This window comes from Emys orbicularis, chromosome 8, assembly GCF_028017835.1.
Source record: "Emys orbicularis isolate rEmyOrb1 chromosome 8, rEmyOrb1.hap1, whole genome shotgun sequence".
Taxonomy (NCBI): Eukaryota; Metazoa; Chordata; order Testudines; family Emydidae; genus Emys; species Emys orbicularis.
Window position 1 is genome coordinate 4,106,662 of NC_088690.1, and position 26,714 is coordinate 4,133,375.

The 26,714-nt window shown below is 42.8% G+C and overlaps 2 protein-coding genes across 2 annotated transcripts; one reads left to right on the forward strand and one right to left on the reverse strand.

Moving 5' to 3' along the window:
* Positions 1 to 4,178, forward strand: TMEM69 (transmembrane protein 69). Its single transcript, XM_065409628.1, has 3 exons — positions 1 to 60; positions 1,055 to 1,119; positions 2,853 to 4,178. Exons 2-3 carry the CDS (start codon positions 1,075 to 1,077, stop codon positions 3,579 to 3,581), a joined length of 774 nt encoding a protein of 257 aa, XP_065265700.1. The 5' UTR covers positions 1 to 60; positions 1,055 to 1,074; the 3' UTR covers positions 3,582 to 4,178.
* Positions 4,179 to 9,022: 4,844 nt separating this feature from the next.
* On the reverse strand, positions 9,023 to 26,601 carry IPP (intracisternal A particle-promoted polypeptide). Its single transcript, XM_065409495.1, has 9 exons — positions 26,539 to 26,601; positions 25,385 to 25,728; positions 23,710 to 24,141; positions 21,747 to 21,902; positions 20,065 to 20,232; positions 15,827 to 15,964; positions 13,977 to 14,099; positions 10,959 to 11,179; positions 9,023 to 9,802 (listed from the first exon to the last, which is right to left on the reverse strand). Exons 2-9 carry the CDS (start codon positions 25,674 to 25,676, stop codon positions 9,578 to 9,580), a joined length of 1,755 nt encoding a protein of 584 aa, XP_065265567.1. The 5' UTR covers positions 25,677 to 25,728; positions 26,539 to 26,601; the 3' UTR covers positions 9,023 to 9,577.
* Between the last annotated feature and the right edge of the window lie 113 nt (positions 26,602 to 26,714).

The window sequence follows — 26,714 nt, forward strand, 5'->3', positions numbered from 1 at the left end:
CTTCCCATCCCCTGCACGGGAAGCCGGTTGCTGCTGCGGGTGGACGTGCTCCTTGGGAGGGTGAGTGAGGGCAGCGGGACGGGGTGGGGTGGGGTGCTGCTGGGCTCCCCTAGGGGAAGGCGCCTCTGCAAGTAGGGGTTGATTTCCTGGAGCTCTCTGCAGAGAGAAGAGGCACTAGTGGGGGTGTTTGCACAGCAGCTAGGGCAAGGAAACGGATCCAGACTGCGGCCTCTGGCTACACCCAGACCATCCGTATCTATTAGTGTTAATTACAATAGAGCAGGGGGCTTCCGGGGGTCAGTTCCCACCTCTGCCACAGACTTTCTCTGGGCAAATGACTTAGTCTCTTCCACAGTTCCCCGTGAATGCTGTGTTGGCTATTTAGATTGTAAACGCTTCATTTTACAACGCGAGCCCCTCGGTTGGGGATTCTAGATGCTTTTAATACACAGTGGACCCATTTAAAATGTTTATTTGTAATCACACTTATCTTCTCTAGGTGTTTTTCTTTTTTTAAAGGAACAGTGGTAATATTACCTAGAAACTGCCAACCTTTAGAGGAATTTTTTTGGTAGGATTAGTGGATTCAATTTGGGGCTGGGAGACGGAATTATAATTCCAGCTCTATCATCAACCAGCTCAATGACTTGACAAACCATTTACACTTTGTCAGTTTCCCCATCTGTAAAATGGAGCTATTTTCCTACTTCAGGGGCACCTTGAGATATAATTAGGCCCTGATCTGGCACTAAAATGCATTACAAGTTAATGACCTTAGCTTGTAAAGTGACTTGAAAACAAAATGTCCTGTAAAAGTTCAATATAATTAATTGGCTATAGGAGTACAGCAGATATGTTATTAGCTGTACAGTGATAAAAATCAAGATGCATAGTCCTGATCTGCTTCCTCTTACTTACAAAACAAAACGGTCAATAGGGAAAACAAATTGTTGTAGTAACTTATACTGAGACATGCTCTAAACTTGGATATTCTACCTAGTATAGACTGTCACTAAGTTGATTCTCCTGACTTTTTTTTTTTTCCATCCCTTAGGGCCTTCTGCTAAGGCAAATATGTTTCACCTTGTACAGCGATGTTGTTCCCACATACCTTTAAAAGTAAGTTTCTAATGTGTTATCTACTTTATCCTGAAATAGCTTTCAAAACCAAACCAAACAGGAGGCAAAGCATCTTGGGTATAAAACACAGTTGGCTCACAGTTTACAACAGACTGAGGTTTCATTTTATCATATTTATTTTTTTCCAAAGGAACTTTTCTAATGTTTAAAATGTACAGAATTGTAAACCATTTTCCCCCTGATTTTTGCCTGGCATAATTGAACCGCAACTCAGCCCCATGGCTTTATCACAGGCTTACTGATATGTTTTGTCACTGGTATTTGATAGCTGTTAAAATTAAAGAGCCAAATCCTCCCTTCAGTTGTGTCTCTGTAACCATACTGAAATCAGTGGGGTTTAAGAACTTAAGTGTATAGTCTGGATCATATATGCACCACAAAATTCCTCTTCACTGAAACAGTTATAACATCATGGTGATGATACAGTCTCCACCCTCTCAGGTCACAATCTGCAAAGTATTTGTTAGAAGTTGTGTAGCTGCTCTCTTTTGACTGAATATAAAGAAGGCAGAAAGGCATTGTGCTTTTTCCTCAGCAACTTCAGGAATGTCAATTTTTGCAAGAGGGCCTCAGGGCGATCACAGGGGTGTTTATTGTGAGCTCTAGCACCTTAATTGTTAAGGTGAAGGTGCTTAATCCTTAACACAGACTTTTTTTATCCAAAATCTTAGTCAATTAAACGTAACGAGGTGTTTCAAAACAAGTTTTTAAAGTGACTAAGGCCTTGGCTACACTGGCAATTCACAGCGCTGCACTTGCTGCGCTCAGGGGTGTGAAAAAACACACCCCCTGAGCACAGCGAGTGCAGCGCTGTAAAGCGCCAGTGTAATCAGCGCCTGCAGCGCTACACGCTCCCTCGCAGCGCTGCAAGCTATTCCCCTCGGAGAGGTGGAGTACTTGCAGCGCTGGCGGCGCGACTACACTCGCGCTTCACAGCGCTGCCGTGGCAGCGCTGTGAATCCGCGAGTGTAGCCAGGGCCTTACAATCCTTTCCCCTTTCACTTACTCTCTGTTCTGTTGGCTCTAATGATATCATTGCACTAGTTCCCTACTCATCATAGAAACTTCTGCTCTAAGGAGGGCTTGAATTTCTAGTGTGAAAACACAAGAAAGGAACGTAGTTGGAGGAAACCTTTCAGGCCTTCTTTATTCACCCTACAGCAGCAAAAAGAACACAAGCGCAGATAATCTCTTCGCAGATCACGGCCATGTCAGAAAGAGGGGAGGAAGGCAGCTATTTCTGTAACCTCTGTGTAATGTTTGCTACTGTTTGTGTTAGAATGTAGTGAAACAGCCAACTTCTCATAAAAGCAGCAGTGCCCTTTCAGACAGGGGTTCTCAAACTGGGGGTTGGGACCCCTCAGGGGGTCATGAGGTTATTATGTGGGGGGTCATAAGCTGTCAGCCTCCACCCCAAACCCCGCTTTGCCTCCAGCATTTATAATGGTGTTATAAATTAAACACACTTGTTTATATATTTAAGGAGGGGGGGGTCGCACGCAGAGGCTTCCTGTGTGAAAGGGGTCACCAGTACAAACGTTTGAGAATCACTGCTTTAAGTGAAGGGGGGGGGGGGGAATCTTTATAAACCTATTAACATACTAGACAGTAGATTTCCACAGATGGCCTTAGTTTTATATAGGGTATAACTAATCATCTCTCCAGGCTAACAAGTGCTTGTCAGATGCTCTTAATAAGTTTTGTAATTGCAGCTCCAGAAGTTGACCCTTCACAGACTACTACAGTATGGAAGGAATAAGACCATTTGTTCTTCTCCTCCCAGTCTCCCTCTGCAGAGAGTTCTTTCCCGTCCGTCGAGATCTCAGTTCCTCAGCCAGGCCTCGGCCTGTGTAACCAAGGCCCAGGAATTCCATTGCTCCCTCCGGTGCTTAAAGAAAAAGAAACCACAAGAACCTGAACCCCAACAACTGGGGCTTCTGCGCCATGATATGAGGTCACTAAAGGACTCACCAAAGCCTGCCGTTTACCTGGGCCTTGCAGGGTTGATTCCATTTGTTTCAGTGCCGGTGATAATGGCTATCCAACAGACCTACTACCCTGAGCTGGCATTTGCTCAAATGACATATGGGGCCACTATAGTCTCTTTTCTAGGAGGAGTCAGGTGGGGATTTGCTCTCCCAGAAAATAGCCCAGCCAAGCCTGATTGGATGAACTTGGGGAACAGTATAGTTCCCCCTTTATTAGCCTGGTTTGCCATACTTTTTAAAGATGACCTCACTCAAGCTGCAATCATGGTGATAATTGGTTTAGGGGTAGCACTGCATTATGACCTTGCCGTTCTTCCTACTTATCCCAGCTGGTTTAAAGCCCTAAGGGTATTACTAACAGTGGTGGCAATATTTTCATTGGTAGTCACCTTGGGACTTATGGATGTTTATCCAGAGAAGCAGCTAAGTAACAGTGCAAGTAAAAGTAAGTGAAACATCATAAACCAGATAAGTAACAGTGCAAGTAAAAATAAGTGAAACATCATAAACAGACAAGAATTTTTTTTTTCTGTCAAGCCACTGCAGAGTTTTGTATGAAGTTCTAATAGGAGTAAAACTCCTTAGCTTCTCTATGCTTCCAGGTCTACATCCATGAGTAGAAATCAGAAAACAGCAGCTTGCAAGATGCTTACTTTGGGAGCAACCAGTTTCCAAGCAAGTTGTTCCCACATACCTTTAAAAGTAAGTTTCTAATGTGTTATCTACTTTATCCTGAAATAGCTTTCAAAACCAAACCAAACAGGAGGCAAAGCATCTTGGGTATAAAACACAGTTGGTTCAAAGTTTACAACAGACTGAGGTTTCATTTTATCATATTTATTTTTTTCCAAAGGAACTTTTCTGATTTATATATACATTATTCACTCTCTTTAGCTTGTTTTCAAGGCAGTATGCATCTTCCCTTATTTGTACAGCAAGAGCCCAATCCTGACTGAGATCTTTGGGTACTACTGTAATATACATTTAAATGTTTGGGAATAGATTGAACTGATGTATTATAAAGAATAATCATTAAAACAAGGATGGGTCAAGAGGTTTAATTATAAGGTGTGCCAAGTTCTGCAATGAAGGAATAAGGTCGTAGCTTTTGTAAACGTTAGAAGCCTTTTGGCTGAAAACCATGGGATGAAAGCACTTCCTATTCCCACTGAAAATGGAACAATGACTGCACTATATTTAAGTTTGTAGACAATTGGAAGATTCATGATGTGCAAGGTTATGATACGTACAGCGCTTTTTTTTTGTAATGCTGTTTGTAAATACCACACCTACACCCCCATAGGACAAGATTCTTCCCTGACCCAAATTCTACTGATGAGAAAATATGCTAAACATGGTAAATTATTTAAGAGTTGGTTTGTCATGTCAAGCTTGAGATCAGTGTTTATCTAAAGAGTGTCAGAGACCCTAAGAGCACCCCAAGTTCAAACGGCACACTGTCATGATATTTACACAAAAGATGGCATATAATATATCTTTGGAAAACTAATAACTCACTGAGCATTAATATTCTTGCATGATATATGTATGGTCAACCCCCAGAGAACTTTACAGCTATTTCCAGAATATGTGACTAAAATGTGTTTAAACCCGGCAGGGCAGTTGATAAACAAGTTTTCTCCAGACAAAGGAAACAGGCCAATGCCTTAAACCAGGAGTGGCCAAATTAAGTGAGCTATTCATTTGTATCAGAGGTTGCAGGAAGAGATCACTTGCATTATAAAAATCACCCGCAGGGAAGAAGACAGCATGGTGTCCACACCCAGCAAGGAAAAGGAACTTTATCTGGGGATGAGTTTCAGCAGAATACATTTCAGAGGTTTACTGGACCCCTAAGTTATCCTTCACCCGAGGAAACAAAGGAACATGAGCTTAGCCATAAGTATAAAATAAGGATTTCAGTTAGGATAAATCATGTCACTCTTCCATTAGCTGTAAGGGTGCAGTAGAACATTATGAACTACTACTAGCCACTGGCCCTAGCTGTAATGTTATGGGGGGTTCACCCAGACCAATAAGGGGTTCTGTCAGCACCTTCCCTGTAACTAGGGGTGCTTCTGGGCTGTGCAGCTTTGACTCAGAGCCCCGGCACAAAGCCCTCACCCTCCCCTCTTGCAGGGTGACACTAACAACTCCTCCCATTCTGAGTCTCCCCAACAGCAGCCAGTCCTGCTCGCTGAATACTCACACACGTTAAGTTCACTGCCTCCAAAGAGAGAGAGCACACACAAGTCTGTTAGTTTTGCTGAGGACTTCAGTTCAATACACAGCACTGAGATGGGGGTTTTGCAATAAAACAAGAGTATGTTAATTAACAAAGAACAGAGATTTAAGAGATAAAAAAGAATAGATGAGAGAGATGGTTACAAGTAAAAAAACCAAAACATCTTTTACTAGTGGCTAAAACTCAGTTTCAACAAGTTACACTGTACGATTTCTCACTTATAGTCAGTTCCAGCTACTCTTTGTTTTCAGGCCCAGAGGATCCACTCTTCATGCACTGAAAGGGCACAGCTCCCCCTTTGTGATGGATGCCAAAATGGCTTTCTGCTTTGGCTTATATTTCCCAAAAATCTATTGTCTCTGTTTCATGAGCCAGGAAGGCTTCCTGAGCAGGCTCCATCCCTTATTGTGATCATAAAGTGGTCTTCCCCCATGCTCATTTAGGTTGATGGCTTTGTTTACCATAGATGTAGATGTACTTTTCTTTGTCCTTTCAGGTATTATCTGGCTTAATTTAATTGGAGACAGGAAAACAGGTGAAAACATTCCTTTGTCTAGGATAGACTGGGCTTGTGCACTGCTTGCAAAACACTGGTTAAGAACATATTTCCAGCCCACATCTCTGATTCTTCAGACACCACCCACACATACATCACGCACTAGTATTAACGACTAGTGTGTTACCAGTTTGCAGATACCACCTTACATAACACCTTTTAGATACAGATTATGACGACAACAGTGTGTAGGGGCAACGTGTGTCATGCTTGATGTGAGCTATGGAATGGCGTGCCTCCTGCCAGCTGGCATTGCTCCCTTGCTGCCAGTAGGCAACCCAAGCAGTTTTTTTGCACAGAAATCTAGTCGTCGTACTCTAATAGGGGCTGAGCAACTACACACTGGATGGGTTAAGTCTGTTTTTTGTTCGCCACTCGGTACATTTGTAAACTGTAGATGCTTCACAATGGGTTGAGTGTTAAATGTGCTAGAGAAGTATAGTGCAAGCTTCTCTACAGGAATCTTTTCATGCCCCTCCTTCCTGCTATAGTCAACGAAGGCGAAAAATTTTAAGTGGGTGATGGCTGTGTAATATAAACTTAATGGACTTTCGGGTGTGGCCTAAGCCAACGTTCCATCAGTAGAAATCCAGCTAGCAGTAGGTATAAATGCTTGAAAGTGAAAAGTCTGCAGTAAATGGATATTTAAAGGTAAGCTGCAAAGGTTTTACCAATGCTTAGATCCCAACGAAGAAGGGAGTTTAGGGATGATGTTCACATGTATAATGCGGTAGGATTGCATTTTAACAGAATTACCTCCCTACAACCTCCAGTTGTAGCCACCAGTTTCCTTGTTCCTTCAGAAAAGGAATGAGCCGTATCTACTACAGATATGAAAGGGGTATAGAAGAGGATAGCTCCCTCTAAGATTCGTGAGCCATTTACACTGCCAGAACCATGACAACCTGCAAAGTCTGTAGCTCTTAAAGAATGCAACCATCTCCCCTTATATAGCACTAATTAGTGTAACACTTGCTACATCCCTTAACCGCTAGGATTTTCAGAGGAGGTTCTGTTAAACTTTTGCACCTTTAACAGCAGACCCTGGAAATAGTGATATGTTGTTTGGCTGCAGAGGAAGTAAAATTGAATTTTTAAAGAAAAGCAAAGTTCACTGTTTCACTCCCTCTTATTCAACATGGCTGTTTGATAAACATAAGCAAGAGATCCATGGCAGCACAGTCTGGTATGAGGCAATTGTAGAAGCTGTCCCACCTCTTATGGGCAAGACTAGGTATGTGGTGGCGGCAGTAGATTGCAAACCCACAACCGTCAGCCAGCAGATGAAAGTCATGAGCACTGGTCAAAGGGACTATTCCATGGTACAACAGAAATGCCTCGCTGACTCCAGCATGAGGGAGATAAGGAGCTGGCGGAAGAGACCATAATAAAGTAAGCCTGCAGGACCCAACTGAAATCTTAATAGTATCCAAATGTGGGAAGCATGGGAATCTTCAGATGCTTGATTGTAATACATTTCCCTCTTCAGCTCTTTTCAATCAGGAGGCAGCATGCAGGACAGGTTAGCTATCCAATTAGCCCTCATTTCCCAAAGATCCTTTAAATCAAAGGATCTCACCAGTAGTAAGGAAATACAATAAATATTTTATTTCAGAAGCACATTTCTTTGTAGCTTAAAAACAACCTGTCAATGTTTACCTGGTTTTTCTCAATGTTAGTCAGAAGTTAAACACAAAGTTTCAACAAGAAAATCAAACTCATTTTTGTTACAGATAACAGCAATGCCACTCGCCATCATTACTAAAAAAAAAGCACTCAGTGTAAAAACCACACAGTTCCACTATTACTTAGGTATACACTCATGACCTGCAGCTAGTTCTGAGAAGTATACAGCAATTTAAAAGCAAACTCACCTGGCTCAAACTAAAGGTATGAGAAATAGGGGCTAGCTTCACAACCATTAGAAGTCCTTCCTGAAGCAAAAGCATATAGGAGTTTAAAGGATCAGAGAAGCCAGCACTCTGTTATATAGCAAATGTCAGCAGGTGCAGTTAACATTTTTGTCCTTGAATATGTAAATTCTCAGTTTGCAGAGTAGCTACTACACAAACTGGAAGCTTCCCCCCCCCAGACAACTTCATACTGTGCAGGTAACATCCTTGATCTGGAAAGTGGGTGCCCCTCTGTCTACACAATGAAGGCTTCCCATTGCATTACACTTTCCATGCTGGTTTGTGTTCCAGAAGATTGTCTGATTGTGCTGTGTTGGACAGCCTCATTTGTGACTTGTATCTGAGTCCCAGGTGACTTATTCAATCCCAGCCAAGACAACGCAGTAATATGGTGCAAACAGAAGCTTCAAGTACCAGGTGTGTTTTTTGTTTAAAACAGGAAGATTAAAAATCTGGAAATGGTGTCACAATTGCTAAAAAAATAAATATTTTCCCAATAAGCACTCTCACGCTAAATATAGGACCTTTAAGACAATGGCAAAATGAATAGTAGCATCACTTTGAAATGGAACACAGCCAATTTCTGTTGCAATTTCTGTCTACTTCAACCTGGAAAAGGCAGGGTGCAAGCCAGAGGTGTCATCTTTGGAAGTGGAAAAGAACAGCAGCATCTTGTAGAAGGGTGTTAATCCCACCACCCGACAGTCCCCATATGTGTATACACGTGCACAGGGTAATCCCTTCCAGTGAAGGCAGAAGGAAGAGTGGGCACTATAATAAGGTGATGACATTTCCAACTGAAAAGCTCAGTAAAAATCCTATGACCAGCACACAGGTTAACCATTTATGAGTCACTGGTGTCACTTCTTGGAAAAGTAGGGAAGGGAAAGTCCACCCTTGGGTGGAGAGCAGCACCTGCCACCCACAGAGAAACAGGATACCAGTATTATAATAGCATGAACAAGCAAAATTACGTTGAGCTTTACAGGAAGAGAAGCAGTGGAGTAAGACTGTCAGCCACTTATCACCAGATCCTTTATCCAGAAAACCTATTGGGGGACAAAGGACAATTCACCTCCAGTTAATTTCTAGGGTGCTTATCCAGAAGCTAAAGAGAACCTCAAGCGAGATAAGACTGCAACTGGAACGATAATTTTTTTTTTTTTTTTTTTAAACCAGCCTCACCTGGCACATTCTCTGCCAGCAAAAGACAACTCCTAATGCTAAGGAAACAGCCAAGCTGCTCTTTACTTCAGATAAAGCCCTAGCTTCGTAAAGGAATCACCCTCTAGGTTTTAAGTCCTGCTAATGATACTAACTTTGTTCCATCCTGGGAACACAGAGGAGTTTCAAGTCATCCCAGCACACAGGAAGGTCATCTCTCAGATGAGGTCCAATTTTCCAAATAGTCCCCAGTTGTTTCACATTCAATTAGTTTAATCTAGTCATGAAAGGCATTTCTGCTCTCAACAGATGGTATTTCATGAAATAGACCAGATTGGCCAGTTGTCATTTTAGGGGCAAATTAATTCCCTTTTGCTCAGAAAAAGCCCTACAAACCTACCTGAGATCTGCTCCTCTACCAACTCCACACTGCTCCTCTACCAACTCCACACAAGAGCCACATAGTAGAAGAGGATCCTGGCCAAAGAAGCACGAAACCTCATTGTCTGTAGAAAGCCAGATGCTCATCCTTCCCCCTGCTAGTCTTCCTCGAGTTCTTTGAAGATCTGTTTCATAACACAGCAACACCTCCTTCACAACGGCTTGTGATCATGTTTGCTATTTCAGTCCATGTGTCCATATGAGGGTTATAAACTTCAACAGAGTCCGAGGTCACTGGGGCAGCGAAATCATGACTAGAAGCTCGGCCTCCCGAGGCATAAAGAAGTCCGTTCACAGCCACAACACACACACCAGCTCTGGGTACCTTCATCGGTGCAACCTCAACCCATTTCTCCTAATAAGGGGAGACATTTTTTTATATATATTACACACATTTTTTTTTTTTAAATAATCAGCAAATAGCTTTGCTATAATTAAGCCCCTTAGGCATATGTACCCCTTCCCCACCACTTCCCAAGAGAATAACTCTAAGTTGACTGAAATGTCTGAAGTCCCCCAAATGACCACTTAGTTACTGTAAGCAGATTCAAACATGCTAATAACAACAACGGTACCGTACATGCATGTGGTACCTTCCACCCTGAAAGATCCCAAAGCACTTTGCAAAGCTGGGCTTGATCCTGCAAAACCTTATTTATTCTCATAAGCAATCCCATTGATGTAAGGTTTTGTGAGACCCGGCCATCTATGTACACCTCTGGGGTAGAGCACAACAGCGGTTTAGCATTGCACAGGAACAGCACACAATAATTTGAGACAAGAAGTGAAGAAAACTACATCCCCATTGCAAATTAAAGGGACGGTAGAGGCAAAATGTAGAAACCACCAGGACTGTCAACACTACTCTTATGAAAAGTGCCACAGGAATCTACAGAACCACAGTAGCCAGAATTTCAGTCAGAACCTACAGACAGCACCGGGACTTCTAACACTATTTTGGGATACTGGTTTGGTATTGATTCAGAGGGAAAAGCAATAACAGCAGCACTTCCGAGCTGGTTTTATGGTAAATTCTATTGTGTCTAATAAACCTGTCTAGTATCTGGAGTAATATATTGAACAACTTATAGCACAACTGCTCTCCCACATTCCCCAGGGTATTTAGTAGCTACAATCCTTCTGTTTATTGTTAGTGTGTTGGTTAGCTTCCAATTACCCAGAAGAGCACACACATGCTTTTCAAACACTACATGATTAAGATTAGATAGATACACTCGAAAGATCAGCAAGTATACGGACACCACCTCGAAGGCTCCTGAAATGTAGTTTCCAGATTACTGACTGGGAACAGATAAACATTTTAAAACAAGCTCCATTTCCTATCTCATCAACTTGAGTTATGTTCTCACCAGGTACATAACGGCCAAGGTGACAACACAATCTACCACTATTAAGAGTAAAAAAATTATCGGGGAATAGGCAGCATATGTTAGCATCTTTATACATCCTAATAAATAAAGTCTGCAAGATTCCCAGGCACTCTACTGTACCTCTTCGAAGGAATATCTCTCTACAGTAGGAAGTGCATCTTGTGTCTCATTCCATCCTCCAACAGAATAGATGCAATCATTGAGGGCAGCTACGCCAAGGTACGCCCTTCGGGTGCCCATTGGAGGAAGCGTAGACCAGCGTTTGGATATTGGATCATAGACTTCAACAGAACGTAGCTCTATTCCTTCATTGCTGATGCCCCCGACAATATAAATTAAACCTGGAGAGACAGGGCTTTTCCTATGAAATCTATGTTTAGGCAGAGCAAGCATCACAGAAAATAAGTTTAATTGTATATCACACAATACTAATTTGATCCTTTCATTAAAATCACTTAAGAATGGAAACCAACATCTTCTATTGGCCCAGAAACAACATATACAAACCACAAGGGGGGGTATGTCTACACTGCAACAAATAAAGACAAAACAAAACACCATGGCAGCGAGTCAGAGCCCAGATCAACTGACCTAGGCTACATCTACACTACGGGGGGGGTCGATTTAAGATACGCAAATTCAGCTACGCGAATAGCGTAGCTGAATTCGACGTATCGCAGCCGACTTACCCCGCTGTGAGGACGGCGGCAAAATCGACCTCCGCGGCTTCCCGTCGACAGCTCTTACTCCCACCTTCGCTGGTGCAGTAAGAGCGTCGATTCGGGGATCGATTGTCGCGTCCTGACGGGACGCGATAAATCGATCCCCGAGAGGTCGATTTCTACCCGCCGATTCAGGCGGGTAGTGTAGACCAGGCCTCAGGCTCATGCTACAGGGCTGCAAATAGCAGTGTAGACATTTAGACTTGGGTTGGAGCCCGGGCTCCGAGACCCTCCCTCCTCTCCAGGTTTCAGGGCCAGGGCTCCAGCCTGAGCCCAAACACTACGCCCCAAACTGTGAGCCTGAGGCAGCTAACCTAGGCTCTGAGACTCGCTGCAGTGCTTTGTTGGGGTTTTTTGCAGGGTAGAAGTACATAGGCGGAGTTGGGGGGGGGGAGAGAGAGACGAGGCAGAGCGTTGCCCCCCCATCCCCGCAAACTGCAAGCTTCAGGGGCAGGCAGCCTGAGTGTGCAATGCAATGAGTTCTGCAGAGGAGACAGGAAAGTGCTGCTCCCAGTTTGCGCCCCTGAGGCAGGGAGTCAGAATTTTGTTTATAAACCGAGTGATTAGCAGGTGATTAAGAAAGGGCTGTTAGAATGTTTCTTAAAGTTAGATGATCTGTTCCAAGCTTAGTGAACTGCAATATGTAATAGAAAGTAATTGTTGATTTTTCTACAATTGTTTCAATTGTTGTAGTCAAGAGGTAGAAACAAAGTGATTTTTTAGACAAAGGAAATACAGTAGATCTAATCTCCCGGGATGTCAGTAAGGCATTTGATACAGTTCCACATGAGAAATTATTAATTAAATTGGAGAAGATGGGCATTAATAGGAGAACTGAAAGGTGGATAATGAACTGGTTAGAGGGAAGTCAACAGCAAGTCATACTGAAAGGTGAACTCTCAGGGTAGAGGAAGGTTACTAGTGGAATTACTCAGGGATCAGTCTTGAGACCAACCTTATTTAACATTTTTATTACTGACCGTGGCGCAAAAAGTGGGAGTGTGCTAATAAAATCTGCAGATGACAGAGTTGTGAGGTAGTGCCAATACCAAGGAGGACCGGAATACCATACAAGAAGATCTGGATGACCTTGTAAACTGGAGTAATAGAAACGGGATGATATTTAATAGTGCAAAGGTCATGCATTTAGGGACTAACAGCAAGACTTTTTGCTATAAGCCGGGGACTTATCAATTGGAAGTGACAGGGGAGGAGAAAGAGCTGGGGCTATGGTTGATCACAGGATGACTATAGCCATCAATGTGATGCGGCTGTGAAAAGGCTAATGCGGTCCTGGGGTGCATCAGGCGAGGTATTTCCAGTAGAGACAGGGATGTGTTAATAACATTATACAGGGCACTGGTGAGACCTCATCTGGAATACTGTGTGCAATTCTGGTCTCCCATGTTTAAGAAAGATGAATTCAAACTGGAACAGGTGCAGAGAAGGGCTACTAAGATGATCTTAGGAAAGAAAAACCTATCTTATGAGAAGAGACTCAAAGAGCGTGGCTTGTTCAGTCTAACCAATAGAAGGCTGAGGGGAGATATGATTACTCTGTATTAATACATCGGAGGGATAAATACCAGGGAGGGAGAGGAGTTATTTAAGTTAAGCATCAATGTGGCCCCCAGAACAAATACATGTAAACTGGCCATCAACAAGTTTAGGCTTGAAATTAGGCGAAGGTTTCTAACCATCAGAGGAGTGAAGTTCTGGAGCAGCCTCCCCAGGGGAGTAGCGGGGGGAAAAAAACTAGCTAGCTTCAAGACTGAGCTTGATAAGTGTACGGAAGAGACAGTATGACAATGGTGTGTGGACCAATGGCTGGAGATGGGACACTAGATTGCGGGGCTCTGAGCCCTTCAGCCTGAGTCAGCGGAGACGAGCCAGCCACATGTGTTTTATTGCACTGTAGATATACCCTAAGTTAGCCGAGGAAGGCCAGGTGACCACTTGTGAGGCCTGAGTGCAAATATTTATTAAGAACATTCATACAAGATGTGTCTTTGGAGCTCTGTCTTTTGAGATGGTCAATACTGGCTGGACTTCATGTTCACAACCACAGGAAAACTATTTTCAAGGGTAACAGATAGGGCAGGGAAGAATTTTCTAAGCTGGTTTATTAAATCATGGGTTTATATTGTTGTTAGATGAGTGGAGACCTTTAGGTCAAGTTCCACAGAAATAAAACAATGTATCAGAAAAGGGGAAATGGCCGAAAGGAGGAGAACCACTGATACACTCACAGAGCTGAAAGCACCTCAGAGCTCAAGAAGTTTTACAAAGTTGCAAGGCAGACACAGGTAGGAATCCCTGATTGAAATGTAAAGCTTCAAATTCCTTATACAATACAACTACTCTCTGAACTATTGGTTATTATTCATGTGGGAAAGCCAAACCAAAAACCACTCACCTTGCATTTCACAACACCCAAAATAGTAGCGGGGCACAACCATACTGCCCACTAGTTCCCAGCTATTTAATTCAGGGTCAAATCTTTCAATTGTGTTGCCAATTTCTGCTCCAACCCAGCCTCCTGCAAAAAAGAAATATTCAGGTAAAGTTTGATGACGCAGAACTACATGTCTTTTCCAAAGATAATTATGGAAGGAAATACCTTAGTATGATTCAACAAAAGCACGTGTAGAATAAAGAAAACAATTATAAGGCTAGCAAGTCTTACGTTTCAGGGCAGGAGGAGATCATCACCTAGGGAAAACAATTTCCTCCATGTTATTAGTACTGAATAATTATGGGCACTATGGCATATATAAAACATCTGGAATTGGCTACTTTTGGAGACAGGATACTGGACTAGATAAGATATTGGGCTGTTTTGTTCTAGCAACTAAAACGTTCCCATAACTTTCACTCCAAATCTCTTTTACGTTCCCAGTGGTATACAATACTAGCATATTAGATTTTTGTTACACTTCAGCGTTTGGTTTTAAAAAGCTTTCGAACTCCTAAATACTGCTTCACAGATTAGAAGACAGTGATATGGATGGCATGCACACAGCTATGAATTCTTTTGACACATGCATGGCAGCTGATGTCAGATTTTCCTTTTGCTTATTGTTTAAATAATTAAAAGTCCAAATAAAGCATAATTAAGGATCTGCTCCCCCCTTACCATTCCCCCCTCCCCACCCACTTCTTTGTATAACAGTCTATTTTACAGAGCTTAAGTGACATAGGAGAATCTTGTAAGATTCTTGGGAGAACCTTGTAACTTTGCCCAGTTATTGAAATAAGATTCTTTTGGAGTTCTGCTCAATAAGGTGGGTGGAAGATTACAATTACTGGATATTTCCTTTTGTTATATGCAAATGTTAAATAGCACCAGATGAGTTTTGTGTTTTACAGCGAGGGTAACCACACAGCCCCTGCTCAGAGAAGCTTACACGCTAGGGCCCTTATCCTGCAATAGACTGTGTACAGGAGGACTGCTGCACCTACACAGAATCCTGATTACTTCAATAGGGCTTCAAGCAGGCACAGTAATACGCTTGTGTGCTATCAATTGTGGGATTGCAGCACAGATAAGATCTATGATGAGACTCAGGGAAAGATAACATCAGACAGGTGCTCACAAGATTGTGAAGCAACTTGTTTTTGCAAGTCACATACGTTGGTATTCCTTATTTTAAAATAAGATACATTTTATTAGGTTGACGTGATAGTGAAGGTCTATTTAACTAAAAGCCTTTGAGAAATATGTATTTAGGGTCTTACAACAATTTAGTAGTGAGCCTGGTTGTTAAGAGCACATGGACTTCTCAGTTCTTGTCTCAGCTCTGCAACTGAACTTGTTGGACAAGTCACTTAACCTCTCTTTACCTTGGTTCTCCCATCCATCCATCCATCCCAGAGGGCTGTGAGGCTTAATGTCCGATACAGCACAGATTCTCAGATAAAGGTACTATAGAAGTAGAAAGTCTGACTGGGTGTTGTGGAATGCTTTTTTTTTTTTTTTTTTTTTTTTTTTAAATCAGACTAACTTACATACACATATTTTGGTCTGGGTATTATGGAGTCATTCTGAAAATACCCATTATTCCATTGGTTGGCTAAGATGCTTTGCTTGGAAATGATGGCACCTCTCCTATGTGCACTCATAAAAACACCCATCAGCTGCAAGTGACAAGTAACCGCTGATTTTCAACTCTCAGTATTATAGGATTTTAATGTTAATATTTAAAACCCCCAAACTGATTTGATCAGATGAACAAATGCTTTACCAAAAGGAAACTGTATAGTTACCCAAAGCATAGATAGCACCATAACATGCACACACTCCAAGTCCACACCGAGGATGGTTCATGGAGGCCACAGTTGTCCATTGCTTAATAATAGGATCGTAGCATTCAGTACAGTCAAAGATCATTGAATCCTTTTCTCCTTGGTACAAAAAAGGCAGAAACAAATAGATGAGTTAGAAGGAACAGTGGTTCTCAACCTATTTACCACTGTGGGCTGCATATGCAGCTCTCTGTGTGTTATGTGGGCTGCATCCACACAATATCTGTGCTACCTATGCGGCCCTGAGGATGTCATATGGGCCGCAGCTGTATGCTGATTGGGCCACAAGCAGCCCGCAGGTTGAGAACAAGTGTTAGAATATTCTGCAATTCAGATATACAAGCACTGTCCAGCTCCTGCCACAGGAACAGCCCCTCGCTTACAATATCTGAATTGAGGCCATTGCTCTCATCTTGCCAAAGTGCAAAAGCAACAAAAGCCTTGTCTACACCAGAAAACTGAATTATCGCTGAAAATGGTTTTCAGCAATGGTTTCCCAAAACAGCTGTGAGTGAAACACTGCAGCATTGTGCTTCTGCATGAAATATTTCACTCTATAGTGCTATTACTAACATAGGTAGGAAAATACAGGTTGTTGTGGGTTTTTTTTTAAAAGACTATAGCATTTAACATATAGTATATCTTTTGTTTCCTTTTACTACTTGTACACACTACTTTCATTTTAGACAGACTGAGCTAACTTTCCCATATCCTGGACATCACCAGCTGAGAAAAGAAAAGCTCTTTTTGTAATGGAGTTTATACTATACCGAGGTGTAATTTAAATTGACAATTTTACTAAATTGGTCCCAAGGAATAACAAGGAAATCCTCTCATGGATCACTAACTGGTGACAGGAAACAAACGGTCGGTTTTCCCACGGGAGAGAGGTAAATAGCAGGGTCCCCCAAGGATCAGTACTGGGACCAGTGCTGTTCAACATATTCATAAATGATCTGGCAAAGGGGATGAACAGTGAGGCAGCAAAATTTGCAGATGATACAAAATTACTAAAGATAGTGAAGTCCAAAGCAGACTGCGAAGAGTTACAAAGGGATCTCGCTAAATTGGGTAACTGGGTAACAAAATGGCAGATGAAATTCAATGTTGACCAGTGCAAAGTAATGCACATTGGAAAACATAATCCCAGTTATACATATACAATGATGGGATCTAAATTAGCTGTTACCACTCAAGAAAGATCTTGGAGTCATCCTGGAGAGTTCCCTGAAGAATGTCTGCTCCATGTGAAGCAATAGTCAAAAAAGTTGACTGAATGTCAGGCCTATTAGGAAAGGGATAGATAATAAAATAGAGAATATCATAAAGCCACTATGTAAATCCATGGTACACCTACTCCTTGAATACTGAAATTGGAAACGTACAGAGAAGGGCAACAAAAACTATTAGGAGTATGGAGAAGCTTCCATACAAGGAGAGTTTAAGAAGACTGGGACTGTTGATCTTAGAAAAGAGACGACTAAGGGGGGGGGGATATGATAGAGGTCTATAAAATCATGAGTGGTGTGGAGAATGTCAAGTGTTATTTACTCCTTCACATAACACAAGAACCAGGGGTCACCCGATGAAATTCATAGGCAGCAGGTTTAAAACATAAAGGAAATACTTCTTCACAAAACGCACAGTCAACCTGTGGATCTCGTTGCCAGGGGATGTTGTGAAGGCCAAAAAATATAACAGGCTTCAAAAAAGAATTAGATAAGTTCAAGGAGGATAGGTCCATCAATAGTTATTAGCTAAGATGGTCAAGGACACAACCCCATCCTCTAGGTGTTCCTAAACCTCCAACTGCCAGAAGCTGGGAGTGGACAACAGGGGATGGATCACTTGAAATTGCCCTGTTCTATTCATTCTCTCTGAGGCATCTGGCACTGGCCCCCATCAGAGACAGGATACTGGGCTAGGTGGACCATTGGTCTGACCCAGCAGTATGGCCATTCTTACGATCTAGTGCCACCTTTTGGAAAAATGGAAAATACATCAAAACTGTCAAGGACTCTCCTATACTATTAATTTGGAGCACCAACAATAACATCCATATACAGAATAGTAACTTAGTCCCAAAGAGCACAAACACACACTTGAAAGACAAAGTCATTTCTGACCTTGGTCTGCAGGAGATATTTTTCCAGTTAGTACACAAGTTAATGCACATTTCACTCAGGTATTCTTGACTACGCCATAGTTTAATCTATTTGTCAGAATATGAGACTCTCCCTATATCAATGTTCCCTTAACACTGATAGTATGGTAACAACAACAAAAATCCTACACTTCCCCATTCAGAAGTAAAGCATAATAGTTATAAAGTAAAAATCTGACATATGTTTAAGGGAGTACCATCACAATGTACAATGCTCCTGAAATATATTCAATGCATTCAGCAAACAAGGCACAATAATAGAGGACACTAACTCTAATGAAAGGCAAGCTTTCAGTAAATTTCTACTTGTTCTTTTAAGAAAAACGAAAACGAGAAAGATTAAAGTGTAGATCCATTATATAGCAGAGAAGGAGAGCTAATAACGGATGACATAAAGAAGGATGAGGTGTTTAATGCCTAGTGTGCTTCAGTCTTCACTAAAAAGCTTAATGGTGACAAGATACTCAGCACAATTAGCAATAAGGGGGACAGAACGCAAGCCAAAGTAGGAAAAGACCAGGTTAAACAATATTTACCTAAGTTAGATGTATTCAAGTTGGCAGGGCCGGATGAAATTCATCCTAGGGTATTTAAGGAACTAGCTGAAGCAATTGCGGCACCATTAGCAATTATCTCTGAGAACTCATGGATGACGGGTGAGGCCTCAGAGGACTGGAGAAGGGGAAACAGAGCACCTCTCTTTAAAAAGGGGAACAAAGAGGACCTGGGGAATTACAGACCAGGCAGCCTAACTTCAATACCTGGAAAAATACTGGAACAAATTATTAAACAATCAGTTTGTAAGCACGTGGGAGATAATAGGGTTATAAGTAGTAGCCAGCATGGATTTGCCAAGAACAAATTATGCCAAACGAATCTAATTTCCTTCTTTAACAGGTTTACTGGCCTGGTAGATAGAAGGGAAGCAATAGACATGATACTTCTTGCTTTAAGAAAGGCTTTTGACCCAGCCCCCCAAGACACTGTCATAAACAAACTAGGGAAATGAGGTTTAGATGAAAATTACTATAAGGTGGGTGCACAACTAGTTGAAAGACCGTACTCAAAGAGTAGTTATCAATAGTTCACTGTCTAACTGGGAGGATGTATCTAGTGGGGTCCCATAGGGTCAGTACTGGGTCCAGCAATATTTTCATTAATGACGTGGATAACGGAGTTGAAAGGATCTTTACAAAATTCGCGGATGACACCAAGCTGGGAGAGGTTGCAAGCCCTATGAAATACAGGATTAGAATTCAAAACAACTTTGACCAATTAGAGAATTGGTCTCATTTCACAAGATGAAATTCAATAAAAACAAAGGCAAAGTACTACACTTTGGAAAGGAAAAATCAAGTGCACAATTACAAAATAGGGAACAAGTGTCTAGGTGGTAGTACTGCTGAAAAGGATCTGGGGGGGGCTACAGTAGACCATAAATTTAACATGAGTCAAGGTGATGCAGTTGCAAAAATGGCTAACATTATTCTGGGGTATTTTAACAGGAATATCACATGTAAGAGACAGAGGTAATTATCCCTCCCTACTCAGCACTAATGAGGCCTCAGCTGGAGAACTATGTCCAATTCTGGGTACCACACTTTAGGAAAGAAGTTGATAAACTGAAGAGAGACTAGAGGAGAATGACAAAAAAAAAAAAAAAAAAAAACCGCTTTAGAAAACCCCAATCTATGAAGAAAGGTTAAAAAAAAGGGTATATTTAATCTTGAGAAAAGAAAACTAAGGGGTGACCTGTCAAATCTGTTAAGGGCTCATATAAAGACAGGGATCAATTTTTCTCCATGTCCACTAAAGGTAGGACAAGAGGTAATGGGCTTAGTCAGCAGCAAGAGAGATTTAAGTTAGCCATTAGGAAAAATTTTCAACTATACATTCTGGACTAGGCATCCAAGGGAGGTTGTGGAATTCCCGTCACTGGAGGTTTTTAAGAGCAGGTTGAATAAACACCCATCAGGAATTGTCTAGTATACTAGGTTATAGGGATCCAAAGTAACATATTCCTTTCATCCTTCACCTCCAATAGCATAAATCATTCCTCCCACCACTGCCACTCCCAGCCCGCTGCGAGCCTGGTGAAGTGAAGACACAGTGGTCCAGTAGTGACTGAAGGTGTCAAAACGCTCCACACAACTGAGGGCTCTGCTGTCACTCCAGCGTCCCCCCTGCAGTCGAGTATATCCACCTAGGCAACAGATAGAAAGTACATGCATAAGTTGGCAGCTCTCCCTTGGCAAGATCCTAGCCAATTCTAATGCAGTGGTTCAAGTGTTACAAAAAGCCAAAATAATAGCAAAAGATATTATAAAGAGTGACTAACATCTTTCTTCCGTGCAGTCATGCCTATGCTAATGCTCATCAAATCAGACTTCTTCCTTCAGCAGGGAACTTCAGAAACTATTCCAGCAGAGAAATCAATATTGTTTTTAGTGTTTGAAAAATCACTGGGGAGGCAGTGTGGTCTAGTGCAGAGAGCACTGGATTGGGACTCAGGAGACCTAGGGTCTATTCTCAGCCTGCTGACGTGACCTTGGGCAAGTCACTTCCCCTCCCTATGCTTCTGTTTCCCCATCTGTAAAATTGGATGATGATGCTGACCTCCTCTGTAAAGCGCTTTGAGATCAATTGATAATCTTATCAATTTGGGGATTCTGAACGTTTGCTAGAACAGCTGGATACAAACACCTTCCAGAGTATTAGATGCTGAAGCACCTTACTATGCATCAATGGAAATTTTCTCCTAGATTTACTAAGTATCTGATGGAGAAAGAAGGATGATTTTGTGGTTAAGGCATAATACTGGGATAGCACTGAGACTTAGGAGGAGATAAGGTTTTTATTCTAGGCTCTACCACAGATTGTTTGACACACCTTGGGCAATTCAATTCATCATCATCATCTCAGGCTCAGTTTTCTCATCTGAAAAATTAAGATGATAGTACCGACTTCAGAGGGCCACTGGGAGGCTTAATTCAATATATGTTTGCAAAGCACTTTGAGACGCCTGAATGAAAGGTGCTAGCGAAGGGCAAAGTAATGCTATCTGACCTATGACCTTAATCTCATGACAGTTTTGCAATTCTTAATACATCAACTCATGGAATGGTCTCCTCCATTATTAGCAAAAAGTGCTTCTGCACAAACTTCGATTCAGAGGGTAAACATATCAAATGAACAGTGGAACTAAAAAAATTGAGTATAACCCCAAATGCAAAAGGCATGAGTATTCTTTGATTATATCCATCATTCATAAAAGACCTATTAATTTACAAAGATCACCAGCCTGGTACAAAAATGCTTATTTTAAAGGGAAAAAAGGTGGAAGAAACTTAACACCCTTAGAAGAATATAAACAAATAGGGTGCAAGCTTTGTACATATCTTCCATTTGTGAACAGTACACATAACAGGCTGCATTATTGCGCTGCACCTGAGGCAAGTGATTCCTGAAAGACTACTCCAGACTGTGATACTGCATTCAGGAAAGATGAAATATGAATGTATTTGTATTTTGTAATGCACTCCAGTTATTCACTAATAAACACATTATTCACAATTGTAGTCCAGCAACAAGTTACTGTATTAGATACACAACACTATTTTGGCGCTACCTTTTGACAAATAATTTAAAAGATTTTAATGCAATATGAAATATCAAGTCACAGGTTTTTTAAAAGGTTAAAAGCAACCAGATTCTAACCTACTGCATAAAGATACTTCCTGGCTTTCCTCCGGGGACGAGCCTTAGATGTTTGCAGAAAATTGCTGACTTTGTTCTCTTTGGGAGATTTACAGACTTCACAATATTCTTTCAACAGGGTTTGCAGAGCCACCCGAAGGCTGAAATCTGAAACTCCTTGGAAAAGAAAAATTAAAAGGAAAGACATGTCGTGACTATTTTTTTCCTTCAACGATAAACACCAGTAATTGATCAACCCACAGGGAAAATATATAAGTCAACTATAATTATCACCATCATCTCCCTGCTTCTCATAGAACAAACCAAGACAGATTTCTGCAGATTTTGAAAATTTTGGTCCAAAAGTTTCACAAAGGCTTAGTTTTAAAATCAAAATGTGAGTATATATTAAATACTCCTGGGGGCATTCTGCACCAAAAAATAAAAATTGTGTGCACGATATTTTAAAATTCTGCAAATTTTATTTGTCAAAATAACACTACATAATCAAACCAGTTTCAATTATTTTGATAATCTATTTCAAAATACTTGTCAGCAAGTATATCTGCAACAATACAGACACACACAAAAATTCCCCCAGGAGTAGAGAGTTAAAGAAACACCTATGACAACCCAGTTCCCGTTTCTCTGTCCCCTTTCCCCGCCCATCCAGAGCCCAGCTGTGGGCCTGCCCCTGGCCCAGATACCCACACCCCCTGCACACACACCCCAGAGCCCAGCCGTGTGCCCCCCCCCCCCTTGCCCAAACACCCGCCCTCTCCCCCCCAGAGCTCAGGGATCCAGAGGAAGAAACAGCCTGAGGCTCTTTTCCAGGCTTACAGTTTCTTGTGTGCTGTCCTCCCCTTCCCTTAGGGCATGCTGGGAACTGCAGCTGCCAGGAACCCTCTAGCTCAGTGGTTCCCAAACTGGGGTTCGTGAACCCCTGGGGGTTCGCAAAATGTTACAGGGGGTTCTCGGGAAAAAATTCCCTAACGGCGGAGAGAGCTGTCCCTAGGAACCCCAAGCAGCACGGGGCCAGCAGCCCAGGGCCCCTGGACTTCCAAGAGCTAAGCAGATCAAAGCAAGCATATCTATCACACTCAGGAGATTTAAACTCCAAGACTCCTTATAAGAAATGGAAAGGGAGGTGGATATTTTTTGCTGTTTTTAAAATTAAATAGGGAGCTAGTATTGTTTTTAAAATTATAATGAAGAACAAGTTTAAGCTTTGTTGTAACGTGCATTGTTTGCCTGGACTGCTCAAGACCTGAATGCTTGTGTAGGAGGAACTCTTTGAGTTGGCTTCTTAAATACCTTCATGCTGTTTCCCATCTGATACTCCTTGATGAAACATAGGAGCCTTGTCTTATAACAGGCTTATTCAAAGTGATACAAGCTACGAAAGTGAGATCTTGGAAGAGTGTTGCCGTTTTCATAATGTAATAAAAATACTGTAATGATAAATAATAATTAATAATAGTGTGTAATAAGCTTGTCATAATTTTTTATATATATTTCTAAGATCACTGCTTTTATAATTTATACTCAGGTAAAGGAGAAAATCCCTGGAAATATTCATTTTTAGGAGGGGATTCGCGAGACTTAACATTTTAGTGAAAGGGGTTCACAGGTTCTTAGAAAGTTTGGGAACCACTGGCTCTAGCTCCCTCTCCCTCCCCCTAGCAGTGTCTTCTATGTACCAGCTGGGCTCTGCTGAGTCCAGTGGCCCCAATGGTGGCTAGTAGCACAGCAGCCAATTTATGTGGGGGGAAGGAAATTCTGCATGCACAACATTAATTTCTGCAAAATTCTACACTGCGCAGGGGCACAGAATTCCCCCAGGAATAATTAAACAACTAAACGTCTTTAGTATAATAGTCAGTTGTTACATTTTTAAACTGGAAAAAAACAAAACCCAGTGATCCTTTACCAAGGACAAATACTCCATCCAAACAAACTCTTAATTTTTCTTTCTCTCTATTACCTTCTATGTATTTTAAGAGTCTCTGGGATGGTAACAGAGGGAATCGAACTGGATCCAGCACTTCCACCACATGTTTCTTTCTTTTTCCCAGATCCTTCAAAACCCACTGCATTGCAGCTATGAAAACTTGGTACTCATCCTCTATAGTAAGCTCCTCACTTCGCAAGATCTTAATAAGCTGCTCCTTTGTTAGCGCCAGGAACTCCTCGCCACTCTGAACTTCCAGAAAGTGAGCATGGATGTAATTCTCTGTGAACTCCTGTAGGTCACGACAGGCAATTTGCTCAGAGAACTGGAAGAGTCCAATGCAATTCAAGGGGTCGATCTGTCCCTTCAGAAATTCACAGCAAAGGTCCACAACTTCAGTCAGCTGGAGCATGTCTGCTGCTACTATCAGCTCCTGAACATTACTCTCACCAACATTCACTACTCCTGCGTGCAGAGGAGGCACACGTGACAAACAGGCCACATTTCAGATGTTATAATAGCCTAAACAGTGCTAAGCCTTAGTCTTTTCCATTTGAGTTAGTCATTTTGAACTAAACATTCCTTTGCCTTGCAAAATTACTGTCAGCTCAGTAATGCAGTAAGATGTTTACAAGTATCTGAAAAGGAATTTATCTGGAAGTCTCATACTTACATTAAAATTGGTAAATACAAATATGAGGGATAACCCAGAACTCCTGTGAATCACAGACAAAGTCTTTTTGATTTTCTGCTGGATGGTTATTCCAGTGACTCACTGACCGAAGACCACAGCATAATTAAATAACTATGACCTACTTATGCTATGTTTATAGATGCATATAAAATTTCTTTATCAGCAAAACACAAAATATTCCCGTCTTGCGCCCTTTCTTTTAGGCCTTGATCCTACAAAGGCTCTGCTTTAACTAGATTTCAATAGGAATATACACGTGCTTAAAGTTAAGAAATACTAGGAGGGAGGAAGGATTAGGAAAATTCTTACGTAGGTTATTGCTATGTAAAACTTGTCTACATGAGTGACTTGAGGATTCTGAATTTTTTTTAAGATAGATAGATAAGCTACCACTGAATGTCACTCAACCTAGCCCTAATGGTTATCCGATTATTTGAAGACATCAAAACAAAAGGTAGAAAAAGGATGGTGGCCTTACAGATCAGCTCAGGAAGGTGGTTCCAACTCTAAGGAGTCTTATGGAAGTGTAAAGTTGTGGGAGAAACAGCTAAACTGACAGTCAAGGCCAGCATCATTGGTGGAAAGGGCCAGCATGCTAATGAATAGCAGCCAACTACATGCATAGTGATATATACCTGCACATGTATACAGTATGTGCATGTTTATATGTATCCAAACACTTATAGAGACAACTCACTTTTGTAGTAAGTACAACACACACTACTGAATTTCTCCTCGCTGTACAGCAGAACAGAATCTTAGAACGTAGAGATAGAGAAGACCTTTTAAATCCTCTAGTTCCTCTCCATGCCAGTACAGAACTGATTCCTATTGTACTTTTATAAATGTTTAGTCCAGCCTAGTTTTAAATGTGCTAAGGAATGGTACTTTCAGCACTGCACAGGTCAGCAGCATCATTAAGGGTCTGAGCCAGTCAATAATTGTCATAGCACAAGGTGATCTATATAAAGTGAACATTCCACTTTTCATTCAGAATAGCAAACATAAATATACCTGTATAAATAAAATCCAGGAGCATCTGAAAGATGCCAGCCTCTACTCCTAGGATCCGCACTACATCCTTTGAAGACTCCTTCATCCCTCCCGTGAACAGAGCAGCAAAGTAAGGGCTGCTTGCAGCCAAGACCAGGCGATGGACCTTAAATCCTTCTTCACCAACCTGGAGCTGCACATCACAAAAATTATGCCCACCTCTCATTTTGTTCATCTGGGCGAGGATGAGACGGGCATGCTTGTCTGAGGAGAAAGGGCTGTCGCTGATCCTGGGACAAGCCACACAAGCCATGATGATCACAGAGAAGACCAAAGGCTGCTGTCCATTGTCAGACTCCAAGTGCCTAGGAAAGAGAATTAATAACTTGGGCAGGTTCGTCTAGTGGAATCAACACTCCCCATTATTAGAGTAAGTTTATTTTGATGAATTAAGGAATGCAGCAGCCAGAAAGAAAGTGCTTAGCATGGAGCACACAAAACTTTGTCCAACAGAGGGTCACAGGGGCAGAAGTCTGGGTGACGGGGAGGAGCGCAGGGATTGGGGTCCGGCCTGGGGGGGGGGGCAGTGCTGGGGCAAGGGACCTGGGGGCAGCAGCGCAGGGGTTGGGTCCGGGGGGGTAGCACAGAGACCTGGGGGCAGCTTGGTGGCACGGGGTGGGGGGGGGGGGCAGCGCAGGGACCTGGGGGCGGCTTGGTGGCACGGGGTGGGAGGGGCAGCGCAGGGACCTGGGGGTGGCTTGGTGGCACGGGGGGGGAAGCACAGGGGAAGGGGGACAGCGCAGGGTCTGGGGCGGCGGGGGGCAGCGCAGGGAGCTGGGGGCGGCTTGGTGGCACGGGGTGGGGGGGCAGCGCAGGGACCTGGGGGCAGCTTGGTGGCACGGGGTGGGGGGGCAGCGTAGGGGCTGGGGCGGCGGGGGGCAGCGCAGGGAGCTGGGGGCGGCTTGGTGGCACGGGGTGGGGGGGCAGCGCAGGGAGCTGGGGGCGGCTTGGTGGCACGGGGTGGGGGGGCAGCGCAGGGACCTGGGGGCGGCGGGGGGCACGGGGTGGGGGGGCAGCGCAGGGACCTGGGGGCGGCGGGGGGCACGGGGTGGGGGGCAGCGCAGGGGAGACGGGGGGGGGCGCTAGGCCGGGCGGAGGCGCCGAACCTCCCTCACCTTCTTCCCGCTCAGCGGAGCGCCGGGACAGCTCCTTCCGGCCTCCCAGCAGCCTCTGCGCGCTGCAAAGCGGAGGGCGGGGAGCAATGATCACGTGAGTCGAGGAGGCGGCCCAGACGCCTGGGTAGAACCGCGCATGCGCAACCCAGCTGGGAGTTGGTGAGGCGCAGGCGCGC